Below are 23,781 nucleotides of genomic sequence, written 5' to 3'. Positions count from 1 at the left end.
CTCTGGGAACCCTCGGGTAGGATGGAATGGAGGGGGATCTCAGTGCTCAGGACCCCCGAAACGGGACGAGGTGAGAGGGGGTGTCGCATCCTCCTTTCCTCCCATCCCCAGAATGGAGAGGGATCTCAGTGCTCAGGACCCCCGAGATGGGACATGGCGGGATGGGGGTGCCGCATCCTCCTTTCCCCCCAGCCCCAGAATGGAGGGGGATCTCAGCCCGCCCGAGACGGGACGTGGTGGGAGGGGGTGTCGCATCCTCCTTTCCCCCCAGCCCCAGAATGGAGGGGGATCTCAGCCCGCCCGAGACGGGACGAGGTGGGAGGGGGTGTCGCATCCTCCTTTCCCCCCAACTTTCCCATCCCCTCGCGGGGCTGGGGCCGTCCCGGGGGGGCTGCGGGTGGGGATGCTCCGCACAGAGCCCCGTCCCTCGGCCCGCCCCGGCCCCGGTGCTGCCCGGAGGAGGGTCGGGGGGGCCGGCCCGGCTCGGGTTACACGGCCCGGGGGGCCGCGCCGGGACATATACGCGGCTGCGGGGCGGTGCGGGCACTGCTGGCCCCACGCACCGTGAGGGGCGCAGCCGCCTCGCCATGCCCGGCCCGCTCCGCCTCGCCTTCCTCCTCCTCCTCCTCCTCCTCGCCGCCGCCGCCGCGCAGGACCGAGACCTCCGTGAGTGCCGAGCCGGGACCCCCCGAGAGGATCCCCCGGAGGGGAAAAAGGGAGCGCGAGGGATGGGGAGGGAGGTGGGTGGGGAGGGATGGATGGAGACGGAGGGGACGCGGCGGGGACAGCGTGGCACGGGGGGGAAAAGTTTCAGGGATGGGGGGAAAGTTCAGGGAAGGCTCAAGGAGAGTGGGGGACACCGGAGAGCAGCGGGGGATGGAGGGGTAAAGGGTCAGAGCAGTGCGGGGGACACAGCCTGGGATGGGGGGACACCGCGGGACAGCGCGACAGGGAGGGACAGCGAGAAGACACCGCGGGATGGCGTGGGACACTGCGGGGACAGTGTGGGACACTGCGGGGACAGTGTGGGACACTGCGGGGACAGTGTGGGACACTGGGGGACCGTGTGGGACACTGGGGGGACTGTGTGGGACACTGGGGGGACTGTGTGGGACACCGGGGGACCGTGTGGGACACTGGGGGTTCATGTGGGACACTGGGGGACCGTCTGGGATAGAGGGGGGGACCGTGTGGGACACTGGGGGGACCGTGTGGGATAGAGGGGGAGGGTGTGGAACACTGAGGGGACTATGTGGGACACTGGGAGACCATGTGGGACACTGTGGGACCGTGTAGGACACTGAGGGGACAGTGTGGGATGGATGGGGAGGGCGTGGGATGGAGGAAGAAAGTTTCGGGGCGGGGAGGAGGACACAGCCTGGCATGTGGGGACATTGGGAATCAGCACAATGAGAGTGGGGACACTGTGGGGACAGTGGGGAACAGTGTGGGCTAAGGGGATATGGGATGGATGGGAAATGTTTAAGCACAGTGGGGAGGACAGCTGGGAATGGACAGGGACAGAGGGGGACATGAAGGGGACAGCCTGGGACAGAGGGGGACAGCCTGGGATGGGAGTGGGGCACAGTTTAAGGACAGTGGGGGGCAGAGGGGACAGGGGGTGCAGTTTGGAGACAGCAGGTTACAGTGTGGAGACAGGGGGTGGACAGCCTGGGTGTGGGAGATAAGCTGGGGCATGGCAGGGACACTGGGGGACAGCAGGGGACAGCCTGGGGACAGGGGGCACAGCCTCAGGCAAGGGGGTCCAGCCCAGGGCCATGGGGTTTGTTTGGGGTCACAGGGTGCCCACATTGAGGCTCAACCCTGGGGGACATCCTGGGAGTGTTGGGGACAACCCCAGGGACTCAGGACTGGCCTGGGGACACTGAGAACACCAGGGAACATCTCAGGGACTCTGGGGACACAAAGGCATCTCCTGAGGATCCTGGGGCACATCCCAGGCACTCTGGGACACATTCCAGGGACTCTGGGGACACCTTTTGAGGACACCTCGGCACATCCCGAGGTCTCTGGGGACACCTGGGGGCACCTGGGGGCACCTCCTGGCCCCTCTGGGGTCCCTCCTGTGTGTGCTGGGACACAGCCCAGGGGCTCTGGGGTGCAGCCTTGGCACATGGGGGCACCTCTGTCTGGGGACACTTGGATAACTCGGGGGGCCCGGGGGTTCAGCCCGGGGACATCATCCCCCCCTTCCCTGCACCCCTGGGGACACTGGGGACACTGGGGACACTGGGGACACTGGAGGTGTGGACACGCCTTTCATGTCCCATCAGAAGGACCCCAGGGACACACTGGGCACCCCCAGAACGGGCAGCAGGCAGGGGTGGGGGCGGTGGGGGGGCACGACCCCTGCTTTGGGCTGAGCCCCCGAGCTGCTTTCAACCCCCTCGGAGGGCACCTCATCCCTCCTTCCTTCTGCCCCCGAACTTGGGCGGGTCAGAGTGGGTGTCACCTCCCAACGAACGGGGTGGCAGTGCCACCACCTGCAGTAGTGCCACCACCTCCAGTGCCACCACCTCCAGTGCCACCACCTGCAGTAGTGCCACCACCTCCAGTGCCACCACCTGCAGTAGTGCCACCACCTGCAGTAGTGCCACCACCTCCAGTAGTGCCACCACCTGCAGTAGTGCCATCACCTCCAGTGCCACCACCTCCAGCAGAGCCACCACCTCCCTTGTGGTGCCCGCTGTCCTCCTTTGCCCTGCCATCCCCATACCGGGCATGCTGCCCCCCTTTGCCCCCCTCATTGTCCCTCCATCCCAGACACTCTGACTCCCTTTGCCCCTCCATCCCTTTGCCCCTCCATCCCCACACCGGGCACTCTGCCCCCCTTTGCTTCTCCATCCCCACCGCGGTCCCGCCGCCCCCCTTGCCCCTTTGCCATCCCCACCGCGGCCCCGCCGCCCCCTTCTCCATCCCCACCGCGGTCCCGCCGCCCCCCTTGCCCCTTTGCCATCCCCACCGCGGTCCCGCCGCCCCCCTTGCCCCTTTGCCATCCCCACCGCGGCCCCGCCGCCCCCTTTGCCCCTTTGCCATCCCCACCGCGGCCCCGCCGCCCCTGCCCTTGTCCCCGCAGCCGAGGCGGGCACCTGCCTGCAGGACGGGCACACCTACAGCGACAAGGACGTGTGGAAGCCCGAGCCGTGCCGGATCTGCGTGTGCGACACGGGGACGGTCCTGTGCGACGAGATCATCTGCGAGGAGCTGCGGGACTGCCCCAGCCCCGAGATCCCCTTCGGAGAGTGCTGCCCAATATGTCCCACTGAGCAACCCAGCGGTTGGAATTTATTTATTCCCTCCTGTCGTTAATAAATAAATTACCCCGGCCATGGATGGGCCTGGGAGGGGGAACATCCATGGGGAAGCCCAGGGAAAAGGCAACTTGGTTTCCCCCCACAACCCAAGAGGGTGAAAAAACCCTCATGCCACAGTGGGAAAAATTCTTGTTTTGTTATTTTTTACCCCAGATTGTAGCTGGTTTCAAAGCCTCGAGGCTTTGGGGGTGTTTTTTTGGGGGGAAGGGGGTGGGTGTGGGGTGCAGGGGGTGATTGGAGGAGGGGGGATCATCATGGACCCCCCCAGACATCCTGGCAGAAGGGACTTCCAGATGGTTTTCCCATTCCCAAAACTCTGATAATTCCCCCCAAATGACAGAAAACTTCCCCCTACTCCCCTGAAAGAGCCAAGCCCCCAATTTCCCCCCAAACTCCCCAAACCAAAAGTTGCCTTTTTTTCAACCCTTCCTTGCCCCAGCCCGAGGGCTGTGAAGGGTTGAACCCCCCCCAAGCTGCCCCCCAAAAGCTCCCAGCCCCCCACCCCGCATGCTGAACCTGCTTCACCCCCAACACGTGCCCTGCCACTGCTTTGGGGGAGCCCCCCACCCTCCTGTGCCCCCCAGTTTGGCCCCACAGCCCCTCCAGGAGCAGCAGCAACCCCAGAATGGAGACAACGATTGTCACTCTGCCCCCCCTGCCCATTCCCCCACTAATTTATCTTTATTTCTTTGTTTTCCCAACAGGGCAGCCTGGCCCCAAGGTGAGGAAATTCCGGGGGGTTTTGCCCCAAAATGGGGGGGAAAGGCTCAAGCAGCCCCTCCAAGAGTCTGTCTGGGGTCAGCCCCTCTGGGGTTGGCACTTCCCAGGGGGTTTTGTCACCCCCCAAAGGGGTTTTTCACCTTCTGGGAGAGGGAGAGTTGTTACCCCCTGGGGGAATTTGTCACCCTGGGAGGGGACAGGAATATTTTTGGGGCGGTCTGGGGGGTGCCCCCCTTGGCTCACCCCGAGCTTTGCCTTGCAGGGACAGAAGGGGGAACCCGGTGACATTAAAGATGTAAGTGCTGGGGGCACCCCCAAAACGGGGGTTGGGCCTCAAGGGGGTTCTCGGGGGGTTCTCTTGTCTCACCCACCCTTGTGTGTCCCCACTTTGCACAGGTCGTAGGACCCCGAGGGCCTCCGGGACCGCAGGTGGGGGGAGAGACTCCCTGGGCAGGGGCACTGCTGGAATATTCTGGGGATTGGGGGCTGGGGAACTGGGGGCTGGGGGATGGAGGGCTGGGGGATTGGGGAATTGGGGGATTGGGGGCTGAGGAATGGAGAGCTGGGGGAGTGGGGACTGGGGGACTGGGGGTTTGGGGGCTGGCAGATTGGGGGGTGGCAGATTGGGGGGTGGTAGATTTGGGGCTGGGGCTGTGTGGGGTGGCAGATTGGGGGGTGGCAGATTGGGGGGTGGGGCTGTGTGGGGTGACAGATTGGGGGGCTGGCAGATTGGGGGCTGGGGGTTTGGGGGCTGGCAGATTGGGGGGCTGGCAGATTGGAGGCTGAGGCTGTGTGGGGTGGCAGATTGGGGGCTGGCAGATTTGGGGCTGGGGCTGTGTGGGGTGGCAGATTGGGGGCTGGCAGATTGGGGGCTGGCAGATTTTGGGGTGGCAGATTGGGGGGTGGCAGATTGGGGAGTGGGGGCTGTGTGGGGTGGCAGATTGGGGGGTGGCAGATTTGGGGCTGGGGGCTGTGTGGGGTGGCAGATTGGGGGGTGGTAGATTGGGGGGTGACAGATTTGGGGCTGGGGCTGTGTGGGGTGGCAGATTGGGGGCTGGGGGTTTGGGGGCTGGCAGATTGGGGGGTGGCAGATTGGGGGGTGGTAGATTGGGGGGTGACAGATTTGGGGCTGGGGCTGTGTGGGGTGGTAGATTGGGGGGTGGCAGATTTGGGGCTGGGGGCTGTGTGGGGTGGCAGATTGGAGGCTGAGGCTGTGTGGGGTGGCAGATTGGGGGCTGGCAGATTGGGGGCTGAGGCTGTGTGGGGTGGCAGATTGGGGGCTGGCAGATTGGGGGCTGGGGGCTGTGTGGGGTGGCAGATTGGGGGGCTGGCAGATTTGGGGTTGGGGGCTGTGTGAGGCACAGCTGACCACCCTTCTCCCCCCTGCAGGGCCCGGCAGGTGAGCAGGGACAGCGAGGGGAACGTGGTGAGAAGGGCGAGAAGGTGCGAGTGTGCTCTTAACACCCCCAGCAACACCCCCAACAACACCCCCAACAACACCCCCAGCAACACCCCCAGCGCTGGGGGGGCTTCAGAGAACTGTCACACTCATTGCATGGATATTTTATCCCCTTTTTATCCCCCAGGGCCCTGCCGGCCCCCGGGGCAGGGATGGAGAGCCTGGCACCCCTGGAAATCCTGGCCCCCCCGGCCCCCCAGGACCTCCAGGCCCCGCTGGACTTGGTGGGGTGAGTATTTGGGGGGGTGGTTGAGGTGAAATGAGGGGATTTGGGGGTGCCCAGAGTGCTCAGCCCCCTCCTCTTGCAGAACTTTGCGGCTCAGATGGCGGGAGGTTTCGATGAGAAGGCTGGAGGAGCTCAGATGGGCGTCATGCAGGGACCAATGGTAAGGACCCCCCTGGCTCCAGGGGACCCCCCAAGCCCCCCACAGCCCCCTCACACACACGGAGACAGCTCTCCAGGTTTGGGACCTGCAGGATCCTGTCCCAAATCTGGGGGATCCCCCTGGCTGGCAGGTGATGGGGGGGTGACTCCCCACGTGCCACTGTTGTCTCTCCTCCCCCAGGGCCCGATGGGACCCCGTGGGCCCCCCGGACCCTCTGGCTCTCCCGTAAGTAACTCACTCCCCCCCAGGTTTGGGGTCTCTGGGTGGGCACTCTGCCCCCACCCACTGGTGCCACCTTCTCTTCCAGGGTCCCCAAGGATTTCAAGGCAACCCCGGTGAGCCAGGAGAGCCCGGTGCCGCTGTGAGTGTCCCTGTCACCCTCCCACCAGGGACCTGTCAACCCCCTCAGCTCCCACTCACCCACCCACTGCCTCTCTGTCCCCTTTAGGGTCCGATGGGCCCCCGGGGACCACCAGGACCTCCTGGAAAACCCGGCGATGACGTGAGTGGTTTGTTGCCCTGGCAAGTCCTGCCTGAGAACAGGCAACTGGTTGCAAAAGGTAAAATTTTTCCCACCTCCACCTCCCTGGAATCTCATTTTCCTGCAGGGTGAAACGGGCAAACCTGGCAAATCCGGCGAGCGTGGCCCCCCCGGCCCCCAGGTAGGTCTGGATGTGGCATCCCTGGGACAGAGACCCATGTGTGCCCCCACTGTGCCCTCAGTTTGGGGACAGAGACCCACGTGTGGCCCCACTGTGCCCTCAGCTCAGGGACAGAGACCCACATGTGGTACCCACTGTGCCCTCAGTTTGGGGACAGAGACCCACGTGTGCCCTCATCTGGGGGACAGAGACCCATGTGTGTCCCCACTGTGCCCTCATCTGGGGGACAGAGACCCACATGTGCCCCCACTCTGCCCTCAATTTGGAGACAGAGACCCACATGTGACCCCCACTGTGCCCTCATCTGGGGGACAGAGACCCACATGTGCCCCCACTGTGCCCTCATTTGGGGCAGAGACTCATTTTGCCCCCACTGTGCCCTCAGCTCAGGGACAGAGACCCACGTGTGCCCCCCACTGTGCCCCCAACTTGGGGCAGAGACCCACATGTGCCCCCACTGTGCCCTCAACTTGGGGCAGAGACTCATTTTGCCCCCACTGTGCCCTCAGCTCAGGGACAGAGACCCACGTGTGCCCCCCACTGTGCCCCCAACTTGGGGCAGAGACCCACATGTGCCCCCACTGTGCCCTCAACTTGGGGCAGAGACTCATTTTGCCCCCACTGTGCCCTCAGCTCAGGGACAGAGACCCACGTGTGCCCCCCACTGTGCCCCCAACTTGGGGCAGAGACCCACATGTGCCCCCACTGTGCCCTCAATATGGGGCAGAGACCCACGTGTGCCCCCACTGTGCCCTCAGCTGGGGCAGAGACTCATTTGTGCCCCCACTGTGCCCTCAACTCCCTCCCTCTCCCCCCACTCACAGGGTGCTCGTGGCTTCCCTGGGACCCCTGGTCTGCCTGGAGTGAAAGGTCACAGGGTAAGTGACTGTCCCATGATTTGAGCCCTCAGTGCCACCTTCACCCAGAGGCACAGAGGGTGACCCCCCTCATTTTGGTGTCCCCAGGGATACCCCGGCTTGGATGGTGCTAAAGGAGAGGCAGGAGCTCCTGGAGCCAAGGTGAGTGTGGGGTGAGCCCCCCTGTGGTGTCAGGGCTGGCCAGGTGACCACCCTGTGGCATTTGGGCTGATGGAGGGACCACCCCCATGGCCTCAGGGATGATGGAGTGACCACTCCCATGGCCTGAGGGATGATGGAGGGACCACCCCCGTGGCCTCAGGGATGATGGAGTGACCACCCCCATGGCCTCAGGGGTGATGCAGTGACCACCCCCATGGCCTCAGGGATGATGGAGGGACCACCCCTGTGGCCTCAGGGTGATGGAGTGACCACCCCTGTGGCCTCAGGGTGATGGAGTGACCATCCCCGTGGCCTCAGGGATGATGGAGTGACCACCCCCATGGCCTCAGGGTGATGGAGTGACCACCCTGTGGCATTTGGGCTGATGGAGGGACCACCCCCATGGCCTCGGGGTGATGGAGTGACCACCCCCGTGGCCTCAGGGTGATGGAGTGACCACCCCCATGGCCTCGGGGTGATGGAGTGACCACCCCCATGGTCTCAGGGTGATGCAGTGACCACCCCCATGGTCTCAGGGTGATGCAGTGACCACCCCCATGGTCTCAGGGTGATGCAGTGACCACCCCCATGGCCTTGGGGCTGGTTCTGTGCCACCCCCATGGCCTTGGGGCTGGTTCTGTGCCACCCCCATGGCCTTGGGGCTGGTTCTGTGCCACCCCCATGTCCTTGGGGCTGGTTCTGTGCCACCCCCAGGGCTCACCCCGTCTGTCTGTCCCCACAGGGCGAGTCTGGCTCCCCGGGCGAGAACGGCTCCCCCGGCCCCATGGTGAGTCCTTGACCTGGTAAAGGGGCAAACTTTGGCACAGGAGAGGGTGGGAACGGGGTTGGGAGTGGGCAGCCCCCTGAGCCTGACCCACCATCACCGTGTCCCCCCAGGGTCCCCGTGGGCTGCCTGGAGAGAGAGGACGTCCGGGCCCCTCTGGTGCTGCGGTGAGTGTGACACAGCCTGTGCCCCCAGTGGTGGCACCTTGGTGGCACTGTGGTGGCACTGTGGTGGCACCCCGGTCCCCGTGCCATTGCAGTGCCCCCCATGCCTCACCCCACCATCTCCCCCCAGGGTGCTCGTGGCAATGATGGTCTCCCCGGTCCTGCTGGACCCCCCGTAAGTCAAGGGCTGCCCAGCCCCTCCCTGGACCCCGTGTCACCCCACAGGGGACACTGGGGTCCCCCAGGACCCCCAAAAGCCTGGGCAGACCCTCACACTCCTCCTGCTCTCAGGGACCTGTCGGCCCAGCTGGAGCCCCCGGTTTTCCCGGCGCCCCCGGCTCGAAGGTAACAGGGAAGGGGCTGAGCCCAGGCAGGGGAGTTCGAGGCACAGCAAACGACCCTTCACTCCCCCCCTCGTTCTTCCCCCCAGGGCGAAGCTGGTCCCACCGGTGCCCGCGGTCCCGAGGGTGCCCAGGGACCCCGCGGTGAATCCGGCACCCCCGGCTCCCCTGGCCCCGCCGGTGCCCCCGTAAGTGCCGTGTCCCCTCCCTGGTGACTTGTCCCCACTGTTCTCCCTGACCCGGGAGCTGCAGGGACGATGATGCTGATCCTGCGAGCACAGGGGAGGGAAGGTGGGGCAGGGCCGGGCTCAGCCGTGGCTTCTTTCAGGGTAACCCCGGGACCGACGGCATCCCGGGAGCAAAGGGCTCGGCGGTGAGTGGGGCTGGGGACGAGGGTGGGGAGGGGGGCCCAGAGCCCCCGGGAGGGGTCCGGGCTGAGGAGCAGCTCCTGAGGCTCTGGGGAGTTGGGACTGGGGTTTGGAGACTCGTGGGATTTGGGGTTGTGGGGCACAGGGATGCAGGAGTTTGCTGGGGGATAGTGGGATGTGGGATGCTGGGGGATACTGGGAGAGGCTGGGGGAGGTTGGGGGATACTGGGAGAGGCTGGGGGAGGCTGGGGGATACTGGGAAGGCTGGGGGATATTGGGGGAGGCTGGGGGACAGTGGGGGGATGCTGGGGGAGGCTGGGGGATACTGGGGGATGCTGGGGGATACTGGGAGAGGCTGGGGGAAGTTAGGGGATAGTGGGAGAGGCTGGAGGATATTGGGGGAGGCTGGGGGATACTGGGGGATGCTGGGGGATACTGGGGGAGGCTGGGGGATATTGGGGGAGGCTGGGGGATATTGGGAGAGGCTGGGGGACAGTGGGGGATGCTGGGGGATACTGGGGGGAGGCTGGGGGATATTGGGAGAGGCTGGGGGATATTGGGAAAGACTGGGGCATATTGGGGGATACTGGGGAGATGTTGGAGGACACTGGAGGACACAGGGATGTGCAGGGACACAGAGTAACTGGGGACTGCAGGGACAGTGTGGGATGTGAGGTGCTGGGGGGGACAGGAGGTGCTGGCAGAGGGGGGGACAAGGGTGACATTGGGCACACTGGGGGCACTGGGAAGATGGGAGGACACAGGGGACAGGGGGCGGGAGGGTGGGGAGCACATGGCACCATTGGGGTCACAGCTGTGCCCCTGACGGTGCCCGGTGCCCTCAGGGTGCTCCAGGCATCGCCGGCGCTCCAGGTTTCCCCGGCCCCCGCGGCCCACCCGGACCCCAGGGAGCCACCGGCCCGCTCGGCCCCAAGGGACAGACGGTAAGAGACCCCCAGAGCCCTCAGAGGGCACCTGGCCCTGCCCACTGCCCAGGCCACACCTGCTGCCCACACACCCCACACACCTCAGTTCTTGTGCCGCCCTTTCTGTCACATCCCCATTAACGCCCTTCCCTCCTTGTGTGTCCCCTCCCTGGGCACCCTCTGGTCATTCTCGGGTCACTCCATGCCTGACCCACAAAGGGCCCACTAGGGAAGGACGGGATGGGGTGGGAATGATGGGATGGGATGGGATGGGATGGGATGGGACGGGATGGGATGGGATGGGATGGGGAAAGGTGTGGGATGGGATGGGATGGGATGGGATGGGATGGGATGGGATGGGATGGGGAAAGAGGTGGGATGGGATGGGATGGGATGGGGAAAGAGGTGGGATGGGATGGGATGGAGATGGAGATGAGGAAAGGGAAGGGGACAAGTGTGACAATGGTGACAGGCATTAGGAAAAGGAGGATAGGGTTGAGGCTGGGGACAGAAATAGGAACAGGAAAGGCCATGGGAACAGGAATTCAGATGAGGAGGGGAACAGGGATTGGGGTGGGAACAGGGGTAGGGTGGGGACAAAGATGTGGGTGGGTTTAGGAACAAGGATGGGAAGGGGAATGGGGAATGGGAGCGAAGATGGAGCCAGAAGAGGGGATGGGGATGGAATGGGGTAGGGACAAGGATGGGAAAATTGCTGAGATCAGGAGTGCAATGGGAGTGAGGGGGAGGATAAGGCTGAGCTGGGGACAGAGATGGAGACAGGGATGGGGATGGGGACAAACAGGAACATGGACACAGGGGTGGGCTCAAGGCCTGGAGAACACCCCAGGGATGGGGACAGCCATGGGGACACTGAGCCCTTGTCCCTCCCCACCCTCTCTGCACAGGGAGAGCCCGGCATCGCAGGCTTCAAAGGTGAACAGGGACCCAAGGGGGAGACGGTGAGTCTGGAAGGGGGATCCACATCCAGGACCCCCATCCCAACTGGAGGGTCCCTCCCACTCGGGGCCGCAGAGTCTCCTCGGTGTCTAATGAACCTCTCCCCCTAACGAGGCCCCTCGAGGGGCAGCGTCCCCCTCCCGCCAGGGGGACAATGGCTCCTGTGTTCGTGCCCCATCCCTCCCCCGTGGGGACATTCTCCCCTCGCTTCATTAACCACCCTCAATGCCGGCCCAGGGCCCCACCACGGCCACCGGCGCCAGCAGGACACGTGGCACGGCGAGGGGTTCCTGCCCAGCACCCCCGGGGGCTGGGGTGGATTGCTGGGGGGGGAACAAGGCTCCTTGTGACCCCTTTTCCTCCTCTTCCTCCCTCAGGGACCCGCAGGACCCCAAGGTGCCCCCGGACCAGCTGGTGAGGAAGGCAAGAGAGGAGCCCGCGGTGAACCCGGTGCTGCCGGTCCCCTGGGACCCCCTGGAGAAAGGGTGTGTGGCCCCTCCCTCAGCGAGGTGCTGACCCCCTAAACTTCACCCCCAACCCCTGACTTCACTCCTCCTCCTCCTCTTCCACCACAGGGTGCTCCTGGCAATCGTGGCTTCCCCGGGCAGGATGGGCTGGCTGGACCCAAGGTGGGATACCGTGGTCATGGGTGGGAAGGGGAGGTGACCATGGGAGGGGGGTGCAGGGAGGTGACCACCCCCTGAACCCCCAAACTCACCCCCTCCCTCCACCCCACACAGGGTGCTCCTGGTGAACGTGGCCCCGCCGGCCTCGCGGGTCCCAAGGGAGCCACCGGTGACCCCGGACGGCCCGGAGAGCCCGGACTGCCTGGAGCCAGGGTGAGAGAGGGCTGGGGGTCCCACCCTGCGCCCCCACAGGGGCAGAGCGGGCTGGGGGGCTCCCCACTGCCCTGGAGGGACAGGGGGCAGGACCGTGTGGGGACAGTGGTGACGCTGGTGGGACCTGCTGGGTCAGCCAGGAGGCTCTTTGGGGTCACTGAGGTGCTTCTGGGGTCGATAAGGTCCTTTTGGGGTTGATCAGGTGCATTTAGGGTTGTCTGAGGTGCTTCTGGGGTGAGTGAGGGGCTTTTGGACTTAGCCAAGGTGCTCTTTGGCATTAAGATGTTTTCTGGGGTTGGGTAATTGCTCTTTGTTTTGGGTTTAAGGTGCTCTTTGCTAATTAAGACATCTGGGGTTATCCTGGTGCATTTGGGGTTAGTTAAGATGCATTTGGGATTTTCAAATATGTTTCTTGGGGCTGATGCTTTTTGGGGTGAGTGAAGATGCTCTCTGGTGTTATCCCCCCGGCCATGGGGGTTGGACAGACCCTTGTGCCCCCCCCATGGGAGGTGTCCAGCACCCCCCACAGCTGCCCCATCACCTCTGTCTTCTGCAGGGTCTCACTGGCCGCCCAGGAGATGCTGGACCTCAAGGCAAAGTCGGCCCCACTGTAAGTGAGGCTGCACGAGGGGTGGGCACGTGCTGGGCACGGGGCTCTGGGCCCTGGCACAGCTCCCCCTGACACCCCCTCCCCACAGGGTGCTCCTGGCGAGGATGGGCGCCCTGGACCCCCTGGCCCGCAGGGTGCTCGTGGCCAGCCTGGTGTGATGGGTTTCCCTGGTCCCAAAGGTGCAAATGTGAGTATTGACCTATTCCTCCCCAAAATGGGGCTGCAGGACACAGAGCCCACCCCTGTCACCTCTGTCCTCTCTAGGGGGAGCCTGGAAAAGCTGGTGAGAAGGGACTCCCCGGTGCCCCAGGGCTGCGGGTGAGTTGCTTCCCCTCCCTCCCCACCCTCAGAAGTCACATCTTGGTGTTTCTCTGACATTTCAGCCCACTGAGGCCTCTGCAGTGTCCCAGTGGGGAAGCTGAACCAGCAGCTTCTTGCCTGGAGCTCAGGGCACTTTTCTCTCCTCCACAGGGGCTTCCTGGCAAGGATGGTGAGACAGGAGCTGCCGGTCCCCCAGGACCTGCTGTGAGTGTCCCAGCCTTGTCCACACGTGACATGGGGGGAGGTCTGGGGTTGAACCCCCCCAGACCTGAGCAAGAGACCACCCTGGGTCTGCTGGAGGTGGAGCCTCTGCACCCCCCGGTCCTTGTGGTGCTGGTGGACTTTGGGACCCACCATGATATCACCTCTGCCCAAAACCTTGTGGTGGGTGAAGTCCAGACTCCAAAAGGTTTCGGAGTCCTTCACTACCGTCCTTCCCACAGGGTCCTGCAGGTGAGAGGGGAGAGCAAGGAGCTCCTGGTCCCTCTGGCTTCCAGGTGAGCACATGGGAGGGAAGATCTGGGGGGCTGTACTTGGGGTGATGCTCAGGGGTGACCCCGAGTGCCTGTCCCTGGTGGTCCCCCTGCCCCCGTGCTCACCCCTCTGCTCTCCCCTCCCAGGGGCTGCCTGGGACACCAGGTCCCCCCGGAGAGAGCGGCAAACCCGGAGATCAGGTGAGACCCTTTTCTCTCTCCTCTCACAATGACAAGGGGGGGTCAGGGCCCGCAGCGTCCCCCAGGTCTGACACCCAACTCTTTTCCCCTCCCTGTCACAGGGTGTTCCTGGAGAAGCTGGAGCCCCTGGTCTTGTTGGTCCCAGAGTAAGTATGACCCACCCTCCCAGCTGGGGGGGCTGGATGCCTCTCTCCATGCCATGGGGGGCTCAGGAGGGCTGGATGCCTCTCTCCATGCCATGGGAGGCTCAGGGGGGCTGGCTGGATGCCTCTCTCCATGCCATGGAGGGCTCAAGGGGGCTGGATGCCTCTCTCCATGCCATGGGGGGCTCAGGGGGGCTGGATGCCTCTCTCCATGCCATGGGGGGCTCAGGGGGGCTGGCTGGATGCCTCTCTCCATGCCATGGGGGGCTCAAGGGGGCTGGCTGGATGCCTCTCTCCATGCCATGGGGGGCTCAAGGGGGCTGGATGCCTCTCTCCATGCCATGGGGGGCTCAGGAGGGCTGGATGCCTCTCTCCATGCCATGGGGGGCTCAAGGGGGCTGGCTGGATGCCTCTCTCCATGCCATGGGGTGCTCAAGGGGGCTGGATGCCTCTCTCCATGCCATGGGGGGCTCAAGGGGGCTGGATGCCTCTCTCCATGCCATGGGGGGCTCAAGGGGGCTGGATGCCTCTCTCCATGCCATGGGGGGCTCAAGGGGGCTGGATGCCTCTCTCCATGCCATGGGGGGCTCAAAGGGGCTGGATGCCTCTCTCCATGCCATGGGGGGCTCGAGGGGGCTCGAGGGGACGAGCCTGGTTGCCCCTATGCAGGTCTAGCAGCTCCCCCACTCCTGGAGGCTCCACTGCAGCCCAACCCTCTCATCCAGCACACCCCAGTTCCCCCTGGGGCAGGGAGGGATGATGCCCTGCCCACCCTCCCAGGGAGCAGAACGTTGTGACCTTCACCATGGCCTGTCCCTAACTCTGTCCCACCCCCTGGCAGGGCGAGCGTGGCTTCCCTGGTGAACGTGGCTCTCCTGGTGCCCAAGGGCTGCAGGGTCCCCGCGGGCTCCCCGGCACGCCCGGCACTGACGGACCCAAGGTGGGTGACCAGAGGGGACAGCGCTGGTGGCTCCGTGGCACCAGCAGAGCTGTGACACTGGGGGTCAATTCAGGGGGAGGTGGCACCCCAATAACTGCACCTTTGCTCTGCTTTAGGGTGCAACTGGCCCAGCTGGCCCCAATGGTGCCCAGGGTCCCCCTGGGCTGCAGGGAATGCCTGGGGAAAGAGGAGCGGCCGGAATTGCTGGTCCCAAGGGAGACAGGGTGAGTGACGGGTGCTGGAGGTGTCACGAGCAGTGTCAGGTCTCAGCCCAGCTCATCCTGCCCCTGTCTTGTCCTGCAGGGAGATGTTGGCGAGAAGGGCCCTGAGGGAGCCCCTGGCAAGGACGGTGCACGTGTAAGTGGGACTGGGATGTGGTGGGAGTGGGATGGCTGGGGAGGGATGCCCGTGGTGGCCTCACCTTTTCCTCTCTCCCCTTCGTAGGGTCTGACAGGTCCCATTGGCCCCCCTGGTCCCGCTGGCCCCAATGGTGAGAAGGTGAGAGTTCAAGCAGCCCCTCAGAGGCTCCAAACCATGGAAATCCCACCCAGACACCCACAACTCTCCACCCTTTCTTTCCCAGGGTGAATCTGGCCCTCCTGGCCCATCCGGTGCTGCTGGTGCCCGCGGTGCCCCCGTAAGTGCCACCTGTCACAGCCCCCAGGTGCCAGTGGTGCCACTGCTGCCTTTTTTCCTCCATCCCCCTCACTTGTCTCCCATCTCTCCCCACAGGGTGAGCGTGGGGAGCCCGGTGCCCCCGGTCCCGCTGGATTTGCTGGACCTCCGGTGAGTATTTGGCCTCAGTGCCCCTGGCTTGGGTCCAGCAGCAGCTCCATCCTCCCGATGGATAATGGATGATACATCCCACAGGGAGCCGATGGGCAACCTGGTGCCAAAGGCGAGCAAGGAGAGCCCGGGCAGAAGGGTGACGCTGGTGCTCCTGGTCCCCAAGGTCCCTCTGGGGCTCCTGGCCCACAGGTGGGTACAGCAGAGCCCTCCAAAAAACCCCACAGGGGTCCCTTTTCCCCAGGAAATTGGGGGAATTGCAGTTTGGGGAATTGCTGAGGGGCACACTGTGCTCCCCCACCCCTCCCGTGTTTCTAACTCATTTTCCTCCTTTTCCCAGGGTCCAACTGGTGTAACTGGTCCCAAAGGAGCCCGAGGTGCTCAGGGTCCCCCTGTGAGTATTGGTGGGGCAGGGCCATGGGGGAGGGCACTGGGAGGGGTGTGGGGCAGCATCTGAACTGCCTTTCTCCTCCTTCCCCAGGGAGCCACTGGATTCCCTGGAGCTGCTGGACGTGTCGGACCCCCAGGCCCTAATGTGAGTTGGGAGCATCCAAGATCATTCAGGGGCAACAGGGAGCCCTTGGGAGCAGCCAGGATCCCTCAGGGGCAACAGGGATCACTTGGGGGCAACAGGGATCCCTTGGGAGCAGCCAGGATCCCTCAGGGGCAACTGCTGGGATCACTTGGGGCAGCCAGGATCCCTCAGGGGCAATGGGGATCACTTGAGGGCAACAAGGGATCATTTGGGGCAGCCGGGATGACTCAAAGCCAGATCACTCCAGGACAACCAGGATCACTTGGGAATAGCTGGGATCACTCAGGATGGCCAGGATCACTTGGGAACAGCTGGGATCCCTCAGGACAGTCAGGATCACTTGGGAATAGCTGGGATCACTCAGGATGGTCAGGATCACTGTGGCAGGTTTGAGGAAATGCTGCCCCCCTCCTCCAGGTGCTGAGCAGTGGAGGTCCCTGAGCCAAACAGCCCCTGGGTGTCACCATTCAGCTCATCTGCCCTAAACAAGGGGCTTTTCCAGGGCTCTCCAAGCACAGCAGCCAACCAGGATGTGGATAATGAAGGTGGAAAAGCTCCTCCTGTTTGGACTAACCCCATCTTCTCCCCACCCAGGGTAACCCAGGCCCCCCTGGGCCTCCCGGCTCTGCTGGCAAAGATGGTCCCAAGGGTGCTCGCGGTGACGCCGGACCCCCGGGCCGTGCGGGTGACCCCGGTCTCCAGGGCCCTGCTGGACCCCCTGGCGAGAAAGGAGAACCTGGCGAGGATGGCCCTGCGGTACACTTGGGGGTGGCACCTTCCCTCATGTCCCCTGAGTGTTCTGCCACCACCCCCCCAGCTCTGAACCCCCTGCTCTGCCTCCCTGCAGGGTCCTGATGGTCCCCCCGGTCCCCAAGGCTTGGCAGGACAGCGTGGCATTGTCGGTCTTCCCGGGCAGCGCGGTGAGAGGGGCTTTCCTGGGCTGCCGGGGCCATCGGTGAGTGGTCACCCCTGGGCTCAGCATCTTCCCTTCCCTGTGTCACCCCTGGACTCAGCATCTTCCATCCCCTGTGTCACCCCTGGGCTCAGCATCTTCCATCCCCTGTGTCACCCCTGGGCTCAGCATCTTCCCTTCCCTGTGTCACCCCTGGACTCAGCCTTTTCCATTCCCTGGGCTCAGCCTCTTCCATCCCTGTGTCACCCCTGGGCTCAGCATCTTCCCTTCCCTCTGTCACCCCTGGACTCAGCCTCTTCCATCCCCTGTGTCACCTCTCAGGCTCAGCCTCTTCCATCCCCTGTGTCACCCCTGGGCTCAGCATCTTCCCTTCCCTGTGTCACCCCCTGGGCTCAGCCTCTTCCATTCCCTGGGCTCAGCCTCTTCCATTCCTTCTGTCACCCCTGGGCTCAGCATCTTCCATCCCCTCTGTCACCCCTGGGCTCAGCATCTTCCATCCCCTCTGTCACCCCTGGGCTCAGCCTCTTCCATCCCCTGTGTCACCCCCTGGGCTCAATCTCTTCCATCCCCTGTGTCACCCCTCAGGCTCAGCCTCTTCTATCCCGTTTCATCCCCCACATTCAGCCTCTTCCACCCCATGCCCAAAGGCATCATCCCCCCAGTGGCTGCTGGAGCTGCTTCTTTGGGCATATTTGGCCTCAAAAAGAGGTGATTTCCAGAGGAAAGGCTGTGCTGGGATCTCCCACTCACAGATGTCTTTTATTCCCTGTTCTTTTAGGGAGAACCTGGCAAACAAGGAGCACCTGGCTCTGCGGGTGACCGAGGACCCCCCGGTCCTGTGGGTCCCCCTGGTCTGACAGGTCCTGCTGGAGAACCTGGACGTGAGGTGGGCAGCACCCATGTGTGGGGAGGGGGCAAAGGGGGCAGATCCCTCCAAGTGTGACCCCCACAGCAGTGCTGAACATCTCCCCATGGCTGGAGGGCCCTGCACCACAACTCTCCTCCTGGTGGTCACCGGCACATTTTTGCTGTTGGTTTTTGGCTTTGAGAGGGGAGTTTTCACACCTGCCCCAAACCAAGCCAAGACTTAATTCCTCCTCTTCTCCCAGGGCAATCCTGGCTCTGATGGGCCCCCAGGCAGAGATGGGGCAGCTGGTGTGAAGGTGAGTTTGCTGTGAATTTCCCCCCTGCTCTCCCTATCCCAGCACCCTCCAACCCAGAAGACAACCCCATGGATCTGACTCTATTCCCTTGTCTTGGTGCAGGGAGATCGAGGCGAGACTGGTCCCGTGGGTGCCCCTGGTGCTCCTGGTGCCCCTGGAGCTCCTGGCCCTGTGGGTCCCACTGGCAAACAAGGAGACAGAGGCGAGACAGTGAGTGCTGGAACGTTGGGTTTGAGGGGTGGCTGAGGGAGGCAGGAACCACCCTGAGTGCAGGTTGTGGAAGGAAGGAAGGAACAGCAAGGACCTGCTGGGAGTGTTTGGGATGGGGGAGCCGGGGGGTGCCATTAGTGTCTGGCATTGATTCAGAAGTGCCCTGAGAGCAACCAGCAGGCTCTGAGCACCTTCCTGAGCACCAGGAGCCCCCTTTGATTCCTGTGTTCAGGCACTGCCTGGGAAACTGTGAGCCCCAAGAGCTGGATCAGGGAATATCTGCCAGGGCATTCATTTTCAAGGATCATTCCTGGGTGATGCTCCAGCTGAGGGTATTTAAAGATGCCATCGGGCACCAGCAGCTGCCAATTCCCAATGCTGCAAACAGGGCAGTGGGGCTGGTTTGGACACCCCCACACAAAAGGTAGAGAGCACCTCATGCTCCTGGCTGCTTTTGACTCCTCTCTTTTCTCTCTCCAGGGTGCACAAGGTCCCATGGGTCCCTCTGGTCCTGCTGGCGCTCGGGGAATGCCAGTGAGTGATGCTGGGCCCACCAGGATGCCCAGCATGTGATGCACGGGGGTCCTGGGCTGTGTTGGGTGAGGGTCTGCCACTCTGAGCCTGACACAGCCCCATCTCCCCTTCCAGGGTCCCCAAGGTCCTCGTGGTGACAAGGGTGAGACAGGAGAGGCTGGAGAGAGAGGGCTGAAGGGTCACCGTGGCTTCACTGGGCTGCAGGGTCTTCCTGGACCACCTGTAAGTGCTGGGTTTGGGACCCCAGTGCTCAGCCCCCTGTATGTCCCTGTGGAGATGGATGCAGCCATGGGCAGAGGCCTGAGCTTTGCTGGGGCTGAGCATCCCCTGTTGGCAGACAACCACCATCTTCTCTTCCTTTTCAGGGTCCTTCTGGAGACCAAGGTGCTGCTGGTCCTGCAGGTCCCTCTGGTCCAAGGGTGAGTCCTGAAAGCTGTTTGGGAGGATGATGAGAGGCAAAGGAGCAACCTCTGTCCTTGGGCCCCTCCCCGGGTCAGCTGATGGCAAGAGCTGACATGTCCAGCACCTTCCCTGCAATGACCTGGCTCCCCTTTTGGGGCTCTTGCAGGGTCCCCCTGGCCCCGTGGGCCCCTCTGGCAAAGATGGTTCCAATGGAATGCCCGGCCCCATCGGTCCCCCCGGGCCCCGCGGACGAAGCGGCGAACCAGGCCCTGCGGTGAGTAAAACAGGGCGATGGCAAGACAGGGGGATCCAGATCCCAGAGCAGCCCATCAGGATCACATCCCCTTCCCTCTGTAGGGTCCTCCTGGCAACCCAGGTCCCCCAGGTCCTCCTGGCCCCCCCGGCACTGGCATCGACATGTCGGCGTTCGCGGGCCTGGGTCAGCCCGAGAAGGGCCCCGACCCCATCCGGTACATGAGGGCGGACGAGGCCGCCGGCAGCCTGAGGCAGCACGACGTGGAGGTGGACGCCACGCTCAAGTCCCTCAACAACCAGATCGAGAGCATTCGCAGCCCTGAGGGCTCCAAGAAGAACCCAGCCAGGACCTGCCGCGACATCAAGCTCTGCCATCCCGACTGGAAGAGCGGTAAGGTCTCTTCTCTGGGGTGAGACCCGAAGGAATGGCCTGGAGTTGTGTCAGGGGGTGGCTCCCCAGGGCAGTGGTCACAGCACCAAGGCTGGCAGAGCTCAAGGAGTGTTTGGGTGACCCTCTCAGGTGTTATCTTGAGGACTCTGTTACTCCATGCAGGGCTGGGGGCTGGTCCTTGTGGGTCCCTTTCAATTCAGCATATCCTGCAATTCTGTGACATGAAAAGGAGCCTCCATCCCTCCTCCTCTTCACCTGTCCCTCTCCCTCAGCCTCTTGCACCCAACAAGGCCCATGGTTTGCTTTGTTCTGATCTCCCAAACCTCATCTTCACACCCTGTTTGTCCTCCCTGCAGGGGACTATTGGATTGACCCCAACCAGGGCTGCACCTTGGACGCCATCAAAGTTTTCTGCAACATGGAGACAGGTGAGACCTGTGTCTACCCCAACCCCAGCAGTATCCCCAAGAAGAACTGGTGGACCAGCAAGTCCAAAGAGAAGAAGCACATCTGGTTTGCAGAGACCATCAACGGTGGTTTCCACGTAAGTGTCCTGGGCTGGGAGAGGAGGTTGAACAGACGGTGTCGAGTTGGAGGGTTGGGTTGTCCTTCCTTGGGGTGAAACTGATGGATGTTACAAGAGACACTGGATGATCCAGAGGGTTATACTGAAAGCCTGGGGTTAGGTCAGTTGGACTCTGATGTCTGCAGCCACCTGGGGAGGCAAACTCTGGAAGTTCCCTCAAAAGGTGCAAATTGAGTTGTCTCAACACCCTTTAGGCTTTGACGTCTCTTCTCCTTCCTCCAGTTTAGTTACGGTGACGAAGACCTGGCTCCCAACACCGCCAGCATCCAGATGACCTTCCTGCGCCTCCTGTCCACCGAGGGCTCCCAGAATGTCACTTACCACTGCAAGAACAGCATTGCCTACATGGATGAGGAGACAGGCAACCTAAAGAAAGCCATCCTCATCCAGGGCTCCAACGACGTGGAGATCCGAGCCGAGGGCAACAGCAGGTTCACTTACAGCGTCTTGGAGGACGGTTGCACGGTGAGACTGCAAGGGGAAGGCAGCAGGGGATGGGTTGGGGGTCCAACCCATGGGGGTTTGGAGACTTTAAGGGCATCTGTCTAGGTCTGGCCTAGCTCTTTTACCAACCCCGCTCTGCCCTCCTCCCAAAGTCTTCCCAGCAAAGGGAAAAAAAAATGAAAAGAACTCAAAAAAACTGAATTAAACCAGAAATTATATTTTTCTAACACCTACAACCACGTGTGCAATTTGTGCACACCATGTGGGGCCCCACCCCAGGGGAAAAGGGAAGAGGGAACGGGTAACAAGGAATAAGGAGGGACAAAACCAAAACAAAACGAATGAAACAGACAAATACAATTAAAAACTTTAAGAGAGGAGGAGAACAGGCAATGATACAATCCCACCACATCCTGGGCTAGGAAACCAACTGAAACAAGGGACCATCAAGGTTCCTCCTGCTCCCCCCAAGCTTTGCTGGGAAAAGGAAGCCCAAACTCCTTCCTATCTCCCCTCCTCCTACTCTCACACGGCAAACACGAGTGGAATAATTATGTAATGTCCATTTCCTTAGTTACTGACAAACCCATCCCAGCATCTGGTAACTCCCTTGCTCTGTGTTTTCCCCCCAGAAACACACTGGCAGATGGGGCAAGACAGTCATTGAGTACCGGTCGCAGAAGACCTCGCGCCTGCCCATTGTGGACATTGCACCCATGGACATTGGTGGAGCCGAGCAGGAGTTTGGTGTAGATATTGGCCCAGTCTGCTTCTTGTAAAAAGGATTGTTTTATTTGTGTGTTTGGTTGTTGTTGTTGTTGTTTGTTGTTGTGGTGTTTTGTTTTTGTGGTTTGTTTTTTTTTTTTTTTTTTAAATCCAGCCCAAGATCATAAAAGTGTAAAAAAAAAAAAAAAAAAAAAGAAGAAAAACCAACAAACTGAACCCACCCCCAAAGGACCTGAGAACTTTCCAACCTCTTGCACGACTTCTGCACTGAATGGATGCAACGACCCCTCGACTCATGCCCGTCCATCAGGGACCACCAACTCATCCCAACACTGGCTGGGCAGGCTGAAAATCAAAATAATATTTATTTATTCTCTTCCTTTAAGACCTATTTGGTAGGTCAGGTGGAGGTGGGAACAAAACTGACCCTTCCCTGCCAAAGGGATGTTGCCAATCCAGGTATCCCCTCCTGTCCCCATCCCCCTGTGTATCACCAGCAGGTGACATGACACAAAAGAAAAAAAAAACACACACACACAACAAAAAATGGTGCTATTCTTGTAAAACAAGTCTGTATTTTTTAACATCAAGTTGATATAAAAAAACAAAAAAAACTTTTTGTGGAAAGTACAAGTCGAGCCGGGTTTTGTTTTTGGTGTGTTTGGTGCATTCAAAGTCCTCCCTTCCCATTTCTCAGCCATGGTAAGGGAAGGTTTGATAGAAAAATGGAATTGGTTATATAGAAAAAAGAGCTCTAAAATCCTCATTTGGGGACAACACTCCAACTTTTCTGGGTTGATGCTACTTCTCACTAAAGGGAAAAAAAAACCCAAACAAAAAATAACTTCCCCCCAAAAAAGCAAAAAAAAAAAAATAAAAGGAGGGGAAAAGAAAGACATTTTAAGGGAAAAAACTCTTGATGAAACAGTAGGAGCCAAGAGAGCCCCCACAGGGATTCACTGTGGAACTTCTTGTCCCATTGCACCCCTGACCTGAGAAGATTCCGTGACTAACTGGGGTGAGTCAAGGCAGGCACTGGAGACACCAGTTAAAACCAGTAAACTGGACACTGAGCCCAGTGGCAGGGGAGGCTCCTCCACATTCTCCCCACAGATTTTTGCCCCATTTTGGGGGATGTGAAAGTACAACTTGGGGATTTGCAGTACTGGAAGTGGGAGAGTCCAAGGCCATTGCCTGGACTGGTGTCTTGCAGAGGGGCTGCTCCTTTAGGGCTCCATAAAAAGTCACATATGTAAATTCCTCCCCAAATCAGGCTCCTAATTAGAGGAAAAGTCTCAGATGTGTCATTTTTTTTTTAATTGCCTTCAAGAAACTTAGTGCAGTGACCCCAAAATTGGTGCCAACCTGCTTGAGCTTTCCATGCAGGATGTAAGAGGCAGGTCTGGACTGGGGAGTTGGAGTTTCATGACAGTTCCTTTGGTCAAAGCTCAGCTTTTTGCCTCTGTTGATGGCACAGGCACTGCAGAATTTCATGTCGAGAAATAACAACTTCAAAGGATTCGTTTAAAAAGCCCTTTGAAAAATGCCCCTTTGGGGCCCTAATCTCTGTTTTTAGCACACACAGCTGGGAGCAAAACAGCCACTGCTACTCCTAAAGCACCTGAGGCAGCTTCCACAGGGCTGGGATGCTTGAAAACATTGGCAGGAGAAATTCATTAGGAAGGATTGGAGGATTAAGGAGGATTTTCAAACTCAAATGGCCCTTTAAAGGGCCAAGTGCTTTGCCACATGACCCGGGGCTCCCCTACTGATGAGAGCTCTGGCTGGCGACTCTCACACAACCAACTCAGGGTCAGACCCTTCTCCTGCTCAGCCAAGCAGTAAGTTTGGGGTTCCTGCTGTGGGCAACCCCCAAATCCCTCAGGCTGCTTGGAGGACATGGGGAGCAGGAGAATGTGGGGTTTGGATGTGCTAAAGAGGGATGAAAGTGGGAAAAGCAACATTGTCCCAGAAGGAGACACCAAGGGAGGCAGGACTGAGTCCAGCCAGGCTGCCAGGAGGGAGGGAAGGAGAGGGACAGAAAGCCCAGTTTGTGAATTCTTCACTTTCCATTAAAAATAAAAACAACAACAAAACAAAACAAAAAAAAAAAAAAAAACAAACAAAAAAACAACAAAAAAAACAACAACAAAAACCCCCAAAAAACAAACAAAATAAAACCAAG

General features: G+C 61.2%; 1 protein-coding gene across 1 annotated transcript; it reads left to right on the top strand.

Moving 5' to 3' along the window:
• The first annotated feature begins 587 nt into the window (after positions 1-587).
• On the top strand, positions 588-22,141 carry COL2A1 (collagen type II alpha 1 chain). The gene is made up of 54 exons (XM_071581760.1): positions 588-666; positions 3,098-3,325; positions 4,040-4,056; positions 4,318-4,350; positions 4,452-4,484; positions 5,445-5,498; positions 5,642-5,743; positions 5,823-5,900; positions 6,081-6,125; positions 6,208-6,261; positions 6,349-6,402; positions 6,509-6,562; positions 7,387-7,440; positions 7,528-7,581; positions 8,324-8,368; positions 8,479-8,532; positions 8,660-8,704; positions 8,821-8,874; positions 8,960-9,058; positions 9,199-9,243; positions 10,084-10,182; positions 11,073-11,126; positions 11,502-11,609; positions 11,700-11,753; positions 11,865-11,963; positions 12,520-12,573; positions 12,662-12,760; positions 12,838-12,891; positions 13,045-13,098; positions 13,338-13,391; positions 13,515-13,568; positions 13,670-13,714; positions 14,553-14,651; positions 14,768-14,875; positions 14,955-15,008; positions 15,096-15,149; positions 15,235-15,288; positions 15,384-15,437; positions 15,522-15,629; positions 15,778-15,831; positions 15,919-15,972; positions 16,567-16,728; positions 16,820-16,927; positions 17,664-17,771; positions 17,995-18,048; positions 18,151-18,258; positions 18,739-18,792; positions 18,907-19,014; positions 19,158-19,211; positions 19,361-19,468; positions 19,552-19,840; positions 20,197-20,384; positions 20,649-20,891; positions 21,503-22,141. Exons 1-54 carry the CDS (start codon positions 588-590, stop codon positions 21,647-21,649), a joined length of 4,479 nt encoding a protein of 1,492 aa, XP_071437861.1. The 3' UTR covers positions 21,650-22,141.
• Positions 22,142-23,781: the final 1,640 nt, after the last annotated feature.

The sequence above is a fragment of the Pithys albifrons genome, unplaced genomic scaffold (genome assembly GCF_047495875.1).
Source record: "Pithys albifrons albifrons isolate INPA30051 unplaced genomic scaffold, PitAlb_v1 scaffold_42, whole genome shotgun sequence".
NCBI lineage: Eukaryota > Metazoa > Chordata > Aves > Passeriformes > Thamnophilidae > Pithys > Pithys albifrons.
The sequence above is the reverse complement of the archived record's forward strand: the minus strand, read 5'-3'. Positions and strand labels throughout refer to the sequence as shown.